General features: G+C 39.3%; 1 protein-coding gene across 4 annotated transcripts in view; it reads right to left on the bottom strand.

Annotated features, from left to right (window-relative positions):
- Window positions 1-482: 482 nt before the first annotated feature.
- Window positions 483-12,364, bottom strand: part of USP9X (ubiquitin specific peptidase 9 X-linked) — a 131,407-nt gene continuing 119,525 nt past the window's right edge. For 2 of the 4 annotated variants that reach the window (XM_047765208.1, XM_047765209.1), the window contains exons 42-45: window positions 8,200-8,356; window positions 7,779-8,039; window positions 7,359-7,454; window positions 483-4,473 (exon numbers count right to left, since the gene is read on the bottom strand). In XM_047765208.1, coding sequence (XP_047621164.1) covers window positions 4,336-4,473; window positions 7,359-7,454; window positions 7,779-8,039; window positions 8,200-8,356 — 652 coding nt within the window. In that variant the 3' untranslated portion in view covers window positions 483-4,335. The remainder of the gene's footprint in view (window positions 4,474-7,358; window positions 7,455-7,778; window positions 8,040-8,199; window positions 8,357-12,364) is intronic. The other 2 variants (XM_047765211.1, XM_047765212.1) reach the window with 1 other exon arrangement.

Below are 12,364 nucleotides of genomic sequence, written 5' to 3'. Positions count from 1 at the left end.
CCTCTGGTTCTACTTTTGAAAAACATTTATATACAACTTGAAGAAAATTAGGGCTCTCTTTAGCAGTCACCTTTGCAGTAACCCAGCTGCAGGGGAGCACCAGTAGGAAATCATATTTCCTGGTAACATGGCAACAAAGAATTACTTTTCAGATACTAAAAAGCAGAGATGATGCAATTTGCTAGCAAATTAAATGAATTTTGACTTCTCTTGACCCCTCAAATATGTGACCTGCTTTATTTCTGATTTAAATGAACTTTGAACCCCAAAGTGTTTTCCAAATCTTGTTTTTAGAATGAACAGTTAAGCCAGCAACTGGATGACAATCCCATCTTTTGGCTTACATGTGAATATACAAAATGAGGGCTGAATTCCTCTGCTTGTAAACATTTCCCTTTTAAAGTTCCCTTCAAATCTACGACACCTTTAATTTACCTTCCATTTAGAAATCTTATTTTAATAAATAAAAGGGGAAACCAAAATTTAATTTATAAAGTTTTATTTTTGTATATGTGCTAAATCTTAGGAACTGTGGACAATCTTGAGTCTGTTGGCTTGTAAAAGGCTGAGAAGTATGTGACCTGGGTGGTGAAGTCTCCTTTTGGGCATCTGGATTTCAAAATGAAAAAAATTTTCACTCATTTGCAAATTTAAAACATGATGCACCTTGCCCCCCTTTTTCTTACACCCATAAATTTGGAGGAAAAGTGCTACATTTCTGCAAACGTGAAATAATTAAAATGACCATAAATACAATCAGCAAGTTCTTAATACATTTAGCACTTGTGTAGTGATTTCTTACACCCAAAACCTTATTTTCAAACCCTAAACACTCACATAGGTGCAGGTCCAATTCTGGTTGAGCCCCATTATGACACGGTACTGAATCGTTTTCCTCTCGGGAAACAAAAACTGGGGGGAGGGGAGTGGTGGTTTTCTTTCTTGGCAGTACCTTCAAACTCGAGACCAAAATTGGGCTCTTATCATGAAAAGGCATTTTTTTTTTTTTAAATCCCGTTACAATTCTAAATAAGGCAGGATATATCCATCAAATTAACCACAAAATGCAGCAAAGTAAGAGTTCACAGGAGAACATATGCTGGAAAAGTACTAAGAAAAAAGTCAAAGGAACTATTTTGGAGTAGTCCTCTGAATATTCAGACTGTGGCTTTCATTTACAAATGTAATTCAAATAAAAAAGGCTCCTTGTCTTTTTAACCCACTACTAGGATTAAATACTGAAGTTGTTATCATTCACTGATAAAAGTTAATCATGAAAAAAATATAAAACATTTTCATAATTCTAAATTTGTACACTCAACAGCTAAAAGAGACATGGTTGGGAAATGATCATTGAGAGAAGAATCAACGAAAGACAAAACCCCCCAAACCCCCAAAAATGATTATGTTGTTTCTGCCTCTACAAAGCTGGACATGAAAATTTGGTTGGTGGAGGATTAAGAAACAGCAGCAATGTGGTTTTTACCAAGTTGTGCACTGAAATACTTAGATCCAATAGGGCAAAGCCCTTGTTCACACAGATTAACAACGAAAATAGCTTCAGTCTTTAACAGAGTCTACTGTCTTCTATAAAGTAATCATGCCACTTGGAATTCTGGGGTACTTCTTTGAAAGGAAGACTAGCGATTCCGCAACCAACATTTAAAATAGGAAATATATATATGGCTCAAGAAATCAGTTGAGGGAGAATTAAATCATCTTTAGGCACTTTGAAGACTTGAAGTTTAAAATGTGCCATTTATGTTCAGAAAAAGACCTCAAAATCACCACTATGTTGCTCTTACAATAACATGCATCTTAAAATTTTCAGTTATACATTAATGCTTCCTTAAGAGTTAAATATAGAAAATAATTTGCACAAACAAACAAAAATAACTCTCTCCATTCACTTTCCCTAGATCCTGGTCACAACACAGATGACTTCCTCAAACGGAGAGGGAAAGGAGTCACAGGCCCTCACCTGGCACTAGGGGACTTATAAATTCAAAGCAACCAAGCGGGGGGGGGGGGGGGGGGGGGATCTCCCTCTGAGGGGAAAAATTCACAGCCTTTTAAAATGTCAAGTTTTTCATGTCTTGAAGTCATTAGTTTTTAAATTAAGTATATTACATACTTTTGTTAAGGGGCAGGAAATACACCTCAGATGGTGAGATGGCATACTCAACAACAGCAACTCGTCCAAGGAAATTCCACCTATTTTGCTCACTGTTAAGGAAGCTTGGAATTGAGGAACTTTTAAATTAAAATTACTAAGTGGAATTGCAGACAGTGTGTATGACTTTTTTGCTCATACCTAACAAACGCAGATGTAATATACTTAAGGTAAAAACAGGATCTATCTGGTGTCAAAATTTCCTAGTATTACAGAAAACCTAGAAGCATAGGTTGACTGCAAGTAAGATAGCCAAAGCTTTATCTTAAACCCCTGCCCCTTTTAATCACAAAATAACACAATTCTCAATTTCGTTTCTCCTTTGTTCAATTCCAACTATAGCCTTTTTGACAAAACATTTTCCTATTAACTGAATTGTAAAAAATACAACCAAGCTTGTGCTCATTAAATATACATGTATATAAAAAACATACAAAAAGTACAAGATTGATTATGTTAGGAAACTTTTACAGTGTCGACATCCTGTTTTTCTCTAAATCTTTAGTAGCAAAGGGCCAAAGGTCAAATCTTTCTGTGCACAAAAACTTATTGTGACTGAATGCCTGAATTAAGTGTCATGCCTAGGCATGCTATGCACAGAATTCATTTTAATAGGCAGTCCTTAAAAAAAAAAAAAAAAAAAAAAGACAAAAAAGTAACCAAAAAAACCAAAAACACACCACAGGACAAAAAGTTCTTCTTAAATCAAATTCTATTTGTGAATTCAGCAAAATAATTTCTATAAAATAAAACAGCAAAATATTTAAATAGAATAGGATGGACTGTATCTGTTTGCAGGGGTATTTGGTTTTTAGACAGGTTCCAAAAAATTACACACATCCGAGTTACCAATTCTCTTTTAAATACAGCATTATCTGATAAGTTCCTTATCTTTGTTTATTCTGAAATTACGATACCTCCATTATATTAACTAACCAGTTTCCTTTTTAATTAGACCCTGCTTCAAAGGTTAAAATTTTTGGAATAATGGAAAAGGAGTTAGGACAATTCTTGCTTTCAAGTAAAAGTGTGACTGAGCGGAAGCTCAGACAGGTATCTTGGTGCAGTGGTGCTCGAAGTACTGTGTGTGGGATTCTGATGACTTCCACTTCACTGGGATCCAGCAGAAGGAAAGTTGTAGAATATTCTCCTAATAAGCGCTACCAAAAAAACCAGAACAAACACACCAAATACAGTCTTCTAGTAGGCTCCAAGCATCCTGGCATAGCAAATTTTTGCATATTTGTTTTTTAAATCTTTAAAAATTCCCGTTACTGATACCTTAAGTTTCTTTATCCTACCCAGAGATTGGACTGTCAAACATTAGATGTAAGCAACATATGTGTAACTTAAAACCACCTGTGTATCACATTTCTCCCCTCATTGTGTATTTTATATTCTAGGTGTAAGAAGGAAAAGCTCTGAGCACTACAGCTGCCACACTGGGACAACTGCTGTCATTATGGTAATTTTTTCCTCGTTGGCTACACTAACCTGGTGTGAAGCCATGCTAAATGTTACAGCATAACTATAGCTTCAAAGTGATTAACCTAACATCAGAATAAAAAGGTAATGAAAAAGATCTAGAAACAATGTTACATCACCAATTTTCCACATCAACCAAATAATTTAAAGGTTACCAGCCTTACATTGCTCATAATAAAACTGACTCCAGTGGCAAAGAATTAACATGAAACTACTGGTGTGGCTGACAGGATGGGCTCTGTTTTGTTGCTGTTGATTTGTTGTTTTTTTTTTTGTAAAGGAGTTGATCCAACTGCCGTGAGGCAGGCAACACTGGTTGCAGAGTGCAATGGGTATAACAAGAAAATTAACTTTTGCAGTTTTTGTAGATCTGTGAGTCTCATCAAGAAAAAAGTTTCTTGCTTAAGAATTAACAGTCAAACATTAATATACTATATACACCTTTGCCATTTACACATTAGCATCAGGCCATTTATTACAAAACACTATACACTTTCCACTGCAGGCGGGTTATATATTGACAGCAAATTTCTGCAGATAAGACAGTGAATAAACTCTCCACTCCATGTTGATTAGGAATAGTTTTTCTAGTTTTAAATATTAGCCAGACACAGAAAAAGGTTGGACTGTAAGGCCTGGGTGCACAGTCTTGATGGAACCAGTTAATCATGTGCATTTCACTGATCCTTCGTCTGAGGTGGGGATACTTCTTCACTGCCTTCATAATTTTCTTGTGCTCGTTGGCCAGTTCTCTGAGGGTTGTTCATGTGATGTGCTGCGGGGCCTGTATACGGCTGTCCATGCACATGGTTATTCTGGGAGGGGAGAAGAGATCTGCATGTTAAAACTGGCCACATATTAAATTTCAACTTCAAAACTCTCCAAAGTCTGGAGTTCCCGTCGTGGCGCAGTGGTTAACGAATCCGACTAGGAACCATGAGGTTGCGGGTTCGGTCCCTGCCCTTGCTCAGTGGGTTAAGGATGTGGCGTTGCCGTGAGCTGTGGTGTAGGTTGCAGACGCGGCTCGGGTCCCCAGTTGCTGTGGCTGTGGTGTAGGCCAGCGGCTACAGCTCCGATTCGACCCCTAGCCTGGGAACCTCCACATGCCAAGGGAGTGGCCCTAGAAAAGGCAGAAAGACAAACAAACAAAAAAACAACAACAAACTCTCCAAAGTCCATGTAAGTGTCAACATTTCTTTTATTCCTGGGAGTTACAAAGAGTGACTATGTGTGGGCTAATGGTGGGGGGGTGGGATTGGTTTCAAAGGGCAAAGGTAGCCTAAATGCTAACCCCAACGCCCTGAATCGAGAACACCGTTTGATTCTTTGGCCAAAGTGATTTTAAGTGTTAAAAATTATTTAGACTCAAGTCTAACAAATCAGGAATAACACAGCCCATTACTGCTCGAGGTAAAAAAAAAATTGGCAAAAAGTGGTCTGTGAGCTTGAACACATCTGTTCTCACTCTTCTAAAGCACTCTGGAACTTCCATATGATAGCTCTGGCTGATCATATGAGATCTGTATAAGCAACAACCCTGAACACGGAATGATGTTAATGAAAACGAAACAATGTTGAAGAAGATAATGGATCAACCAGCCATGCTCACTAGATGAGCTTTTTTTTTTTTTTTTGGTCTTTTTGCTATTTCTTGGGCCGCTCCCGCGGCATATGGAGGTTCCCAGACTAGGGGTCGAATCGGAGCTGTAGCCACCGGCCTACGCCAGAGCCACAGCAATGCGGGATCCGAGCCGCGTCTGCAACCTACACCACAGCTCACGGCAACGCCGGATCGTTAACCCACTGAGCAAGGGCAGGGACCGAACCCGCAACCTCATGGTTCCTAGTCGGATTTGTTAACCACTGCGCCACGACGGGAACTCCTAGATGAGCTTTTTCAAGGCTGAGGAACCCTCCCCGATAGATTTGGTTTCCTTAATGTTTGAAACCCCTGAATCTCATTTTTCTGTATATTCCCACCAGCCGAGCCAAGAAGATTTTAGGCTTTACTTTCTACGATTTCTAATTATGAAGACAAATGTGTTGAATATGTATTTTCTTTTTCTTTCCCCCCTTTTACAGCCGCACCTGCGGCATATGGAAGTTTCTGAGTTAGGGGTCAAATCGGAGCTGCAGCTGCCAGCTTGCATCACAGCCACAGCAACACCAGATCCGAGCTGCATCTGCAGCCTATGCCACAGCTTGTGGCAACGCCAGATCCTTAACCCACTGAGTAAGGCCAGGGATTGAACTCGTATCCTCACGGACACCGTGTGGTTCTTAATCCACTAAGCCACAATGAGAACTCCATTTCCTAACTATTCAGCATGCTTCTATTCGCAGTCTGATATGTAAGAAAGAATGCTTAAATAATGGTTCTGAAAGCATGGTTCCTAGACCAAAAGTAAACTTGGGAACTTGTTAGAGATGTATTTTCTGGTCCCACCCTAGACTTAATCAGAAACTCTGGGGTGGGGCCTAGCACTCTGCCACAACAAGCCCACCGGGGGATTCTGACACTTCTCCAAGTTTGAGTACCACTGCCTCAAAAGATATGAATCAGTCACATCTGGGTTTCAGAAAGAGAAGTTTTCATTTAGAAAGTTTCTTCATCTAATTTATTCAGCTAGTTATTAATTTTATAGGAAATTTAATGGAAACCTGTCAAATCCCTGATGTTTTCCAGCAGTTTTTATAGTCATTGAAGTCTTGGTTGGGCTAAGTAATAAGCAAACACTTCTTTCTTCATGGACGTGTCTTCAGAATCTGTTTGCAGATTTAGCTTAACAGGAAATATTGTCTTAATCCATTGTACTAAATATTATCATTTTACTTATTTTTTTGTTGTTGCTGTTGTTGTTGCTATTTCTTGGGCCGCTCCCACGGCATATGGAGGTTCCCAGGCTAGGGGTCGAATCGGAGCTGTAGCCACCAGCCTACGCCAGAGCCACAGCAACGCAGGATCCGAGCCGCGTCTGCAACCTACACCACAGTTCACGGCAACGCCGGATCGTTAACCCACTGAGCAAGGGCAGGGACCGATCCCGCAACCTCATGGTTCCTAGTCGGATTCGTTAACCACTGCGCCACGACGGGAACTCCTCATTTTACTTATTTTTATTTTTGGTTGCATCCACAGCATGCAGAAGTTCTGGGTCCACAGACTGAATCCACCATGCCAGAGCAGAGACTGGAGCCACGGCACTGACAACGCCAGATCCTTTACCCAGCGAGCCATTAGGGAACGCCTAATCATCATTTTATACTGACGTGAATTATCACAGTCTTACTAACTTCATCCACTAGTAGTATAAGAGGGGCACACACTTGACCAGGACAACACCACACGGGCAAGTTGGAACATGCCACATTGTGACCCCACGCCCACCATTCTTTTGATCATGCCTGCACGGCTAGTCTAAATAATCCCTCTAATAGTCACAACAAAAAAAACCATTCTTGGAGTTCCTTGTGACCCAGTGGGTTAAGGATCCAGTGCTGTCACTGTGGCACCTCAGGTTGCTGCTCTGGTACGTGACGAATGCCATGGGTCTGGCCAAAAAACCAAACCAAACCAAACCAAACCATAGTCATTCTTTAAAAAGAGCATAACCAAAAAAAAAAAAAAAAAAAAAAAAAGAAAAAAAAGAGCATAACAATTGGTTCTAAAGGATCAAAACACAAACCAAGCCTGAGGTACCTGCTGATACTGAGATCCAGGTGAATGGGGGTACAGCGGGGCATCTTCAGGTGGAGGTGACTCATGCTCATCTGGGGCATCTTGGTCATCTGGTTCCTAATTTAAAATATTTAAAGAATGAGGTAGGCAAATTCAAGTTTACTTAAAATTTTTTTTCTATTTGCAATAAAATCTTTAAAATCTAAAAACTGACCCACTAACCACCTTTCTTTTACTACAGAAAAAGTAATTGAAAGAAACCTGATTTGGGTTCTTGTAGAAATACTAGATTTTAGGCAATTTCACAAAAATTTTCCTAAAAGAAGACCCCTTCATTAACTTAAGACCACATAGAGTAAACATTAAAGCCGAAAAAATTCAAGGTAATTTTTTTCCATTATCATTAACACATAAACACTGGCCTATAAAGTAAGGAATTACTTTTCTTTCTTCCATTTCTACGTGCTGCACACTGGTGGCTTTTTTTACCTCCTCTGGACAGAGTTCACAAGCTTTTGCAAGTGTCATCCTAGCACTATGTGATCTCTCCAAGAAATAACCATTTGATGTTTCATTGCTTTGCACCGGAGGAGACCAATTGTTGTAAGTGTATTGAGGGTTGCCAGTGTACGGCCGCCTTTCAAGTTCATCTCCAAGCCATTCCACTGCCCAGGTCCACTTTCTTTTAAGATCTCCATTACCCTTCAAAAGAAAAAAAGCCTACATATGTAAAAGGTTTCAGAATGCTTTTCAAAGTTAAAATGACAACTCCAAATTCTCATGATTCTCCTTCTTTTAAAACAGAAAACTTAATTCTGATTAGATATCTACAAAATTATATATATATCTAAAAACCCCTCACCTGCAGAATCTGGTAAGCAACAGGACAATTGCTAAAGAGAGCTACCATACATTTTATACATTGGTATGCTCTTTTTTGATAGTGATTCTTAGAGCGCTGGATTGTGTCAAACAGCCCATCTCGGTCATCTGGGATTCCTTTAAGTGCATTATGAATTCTGAAAGAGAACCAGATAGTAAATAAACTTTTTTTTTTTTTTGTCTTTTTGGTTGTTGTTGTTGTTGCTATTTCTTGGGCCGCTCCCGCGGCATATGGAGGTTCCCAGGCTAGGGGTTGAATCAGAGCTGTAGCCACCGGCCTACGCCAGAGCCACAGCAACGCGGGATCCGAGCCGCGTCTGCAACCTACACCACAGCTCAGGGCAACGCCGGATCGTTAACCCCCTGAGCAAGGGCAGGGACCGAACCCGCAACCTCATGGTTCCTGGTCGGATTCGTTAACCACTGCGCCACGACAGGAACTCCTAAATAAACTTTTAAAATCAAAGAGCAGATAACATTTATTGAGTACTCACTATGTGCCATTCAGTAAATGATTCAGTGATGTTATCTAATGCTAGCGAGTAAGTACTCTTTATTAAACTTTTGAACAGATAAGAAAAATAGGCAAAGAGGTTAAACTATTTAGTTTAATAGCATGCCCAAGGTCATATGGCTGCCCAGCAGTCTGTGCTCTTCCCAACTTATTATCAATCTGAAACGACAAAATATTTTATGATTCTACTTTTATGAGGTACTTAAAATAGGCAAAATCAGAGAAACCAAGAAAGATGGGTAGAGAGTTTCAGTTTGGAATGTTGAAAAAGTTCTGGAGATAGATAGGGGTAATGATAACACAACACTGTGAATGTACTTAATTCCACCAAATTGTACACATAAAAATGATAAGAATGGTTAATTTTGTTATGAATATTTTAACAGCAAAAATTTTAGGAGTTCCCACTATGGCTGGGCAGGTTAAGGACCTGACATAGTCTCAGTGAGGATGTGGGTTCCATCCCTGGCCTAGCTCAGTGGGTTAAAGATTTGGCGTTGTTGCAAGCTGTGGCACAGGTCACAGATGTGGCTCGGATCTGGTGTTGCTGTGGCATAGGCCACAGCTGCAGCTCCGATTTGACCCCCAGGCTGGGAACGTCCATATGCCACAGGTGCGGCCATTAAAAAAAAAAAGTATTAAATTGACCTGCCTGCAATTCTACTCAGAAGTATAATATATACCAAGGGAACTGCAAACAGGTGTTAAAAACTTGAACATGAATGTTCACAACAGCATTATGCACAATAGCCAAAAAGGTAGAAACAATTCAAACACCCATCAACAGATGAATATACAAAATGTGATTTATCCATATAACGGAATATTATTCCAACATAAAAAGGAATAAAATTCTGATATGTACTCTAACATGGATGAATTTGAACATCATGCTAAGTGAAAGATGCCAGATTCAAAAGAACACAGTGTATATACAGTTCCATTCACATAAAATGTCCAGGCATATCCTGGATATTTTGCCTATGGATAAACCAATCTAGAGACAAAAAGGAGATTAGTGGTTGCCAAGGGCTGGAGGGATGAGAGGAATAGGGAGTGACTGCTTCATTTGGCTTGCATTTTCCTTTTGGAGTAATGAAAATATTGTGGAACTCAATAGTGGAAATGGTAGGACGACAATGTTGAATGTACTAAGAGCCACTGAACTGTACACTTTAAAATGGCTAAAATAGTGAATTTTATGTTAAGCGGATTTTACCTCAATAAAGAAACATTATTTGTACAATCAGTAATTTAAAAACCCTTTTGTACATGTGTCTTTTACTTAATAGAATGTACCATATCAAAATGTTAAAGTGGTTGTTTTTTTGGTATTACATGTATTCCTACAATCTGTTTTGTTTGGAAATCATGACTTTGCAACTTTGCAAGATTCGTCTTTTCAGACTACACAATCAACCATATACAGGCTTCCTGCTGGTTAATCTGAAACACTGCAAGGTATATTCTGTTTTTTTGTTGTTTTTTTTCACCTTCGTTTTGTCAAGTGCATAAGGAACCACTTTCGAATGCCGTTTTTATCAATATTATCTCTGCCTCCCTTGTTCCCCAATGCCTTGCAGTGCCAGGCACATGGCAGATGCTTCAAAAATACTCACACACTGCTTATTGAATAATTTAAAAGCCCACTATGAGAAAATTATTTTCAAGCTTGGTGCCAGTGACTCATAACAATATCTAATCATTATACAAAAGTCAAATTCCCATGTTTATTAACCCAGCGCATGTGCCTTTAGCAGCATTGCTTTCTCTTAATGAAACAAGAGAGCTAAGATGTGGGTAACTGGTTTCAAGCTATATAATATTTTTTTTTGTCTTTTTTGTTGTTGTTGTTGTTGCTATTTCTTGGGCCGCTCCCGCGGCATATGGAGGTTCCCAGGCTAGGGGTTGAATCAGAGCTGTAGCCACCGGCCTACGCCAGAGCCACAGCAACGCGGGATCCGAGCTGCGTCTGCAACCTACACCACAGCTCACAGCAACGCCGGATCGTTAACCCACTGAGCAAGGGCAGGGACCGAACCTGCAACCTCATGGTTCCTAGTCAGATTCGTCAACCACTGCGCCACAACGGGAACTCCTCAAGCTATATAATATTTTTAAAAGAAAAGAGTGAAAAGTTAGATTCCATTAGGACCAACTCTTAAGAAGTTTCAAACCCTTTGATCTTATAGGGAGAGGTACTGGCAGGGTTCAAAATAAACAGCTATAGTTTTGGAATTACTAAATTTTGTGCTTAATGAAAAGTAATTTCTGGTTTAATGCTATTTTTACAACATTAGTATTCAATTGTTTGAAATCGCTGGTGGGAATTTTGGTGATAATCTGAAAATATTCATGAATTCTGGCATTTGTAATCCTAAGACTCAAGATTTTAATTTCTCTTTAAGCACCATTATAGAACTTGTTTTCAAGTTTCTGCTTTTATTATCACATTGACAGTTGGGAGGCTGTCTACTGCACAGATAAACTCTTATACTATCATCCATGTAGGGAGGGAAGTTGTAAAATCTGGCAAATATTTCGACTAATTCCTCAGTTCATCACTGTCTGTATCACTCTTGGGAATTACAGATAACACATTGGGGAGTTCCTGTCATGGCTCAGCAGAAACAAATCTGATTAGTATCCATGAGGACGCAGGTTAGATCCCTGGCCTCACTCAGTGGATTAAGAATCTGGCGTTACTGTGAGCTGTGGTGTAGGCCAGCAGCTAAGCTCTGATTCGACCCCTAGCCTGGGAACCGCCATGTGCCACAGGTGTGGCCCTAAACAAACAAACAAACCTATTAAGCTTTCATGGCAAAAAAACTAAAAAAGGAATTCTGGAGGAAGTGTGAGGGATAACCTTAGTTCTAAAATAAATATTAAAAAACCACAATAAAAAATAAAAACTGAACCCTAAACTTCTCATATACTGAAAAACGAATTATAGTTCATGCTCATTTATTCATGGATTCCGTATGTGCGATTCTGCCTACTCACTAAACTTTATTTGTAATGGCAAAAATCAACTCCTGAGGTGCTTCTTCAGTTACGTGCAGAGTGGCAAAAAAAATTTTGACTTGTCCAACACATGTTCACATCTGAAGTGGAACAAAGTGATACCCTGCCTTGTTTCAGTTCATACTGTAAAACAAGTATCTTTTCCCCTATCTATTTCAGGAATACCTTTTTACATTTTTGTGCTTTTTGTTGATTTCACTGTTTATAAAGGGCTGTAAACAGGTAGTGCTAAAGTGCTGTCTAGTGTTCCTAAGCCAAAGAAGGCTGTGATGTGCTCTGCAGAGAAAACAGGTGTCAGGTAAGCTTTGGCCAGACATGATCTATCATGAATGCAATCTTAATAAAAACACTCATTTGAAAAAGGTCATGTATTGCTTGGCTGAAAAAATACAAGCGGAGGCTTGTGGGAACCTAACCCTGTATTTCCCTCAGGAGCAACCGTTTAACATTTCCTCATTTAGTGTTCACAGCGGCTTTCAGATTGTAACTACCAGGAATGATGGGGACTGACTATATTTACCTAAGGGACTATTTTTAGATAACCAAATGTTATCTCATGTGATTAATTATAAAACTGATATAATCTAATCCTAAAAAACCCCTACAG

The sequence above is a fragment of the Phacochoerus africanus genome, chromosome X, assembly GCF_016906955.1.
Source record: "Phacochoerus africanus isolate WHEZ1 chromosome X, ROS_Pafr_v1, whole genome shotgun sequence".
In the NCBI taxonomy this organism is placed as follows: domain Eukaryota; kingdom Metazoa; phylum Chordata; class Mammalia; order Artiodactyla; family Suidae; genus Phacochoerus; species Phacochoerus africanus.
Note: the sequence above shows the minus strand (reverse complement) of the source record. Positions and strands in the feature narration are given on the sequence as shown.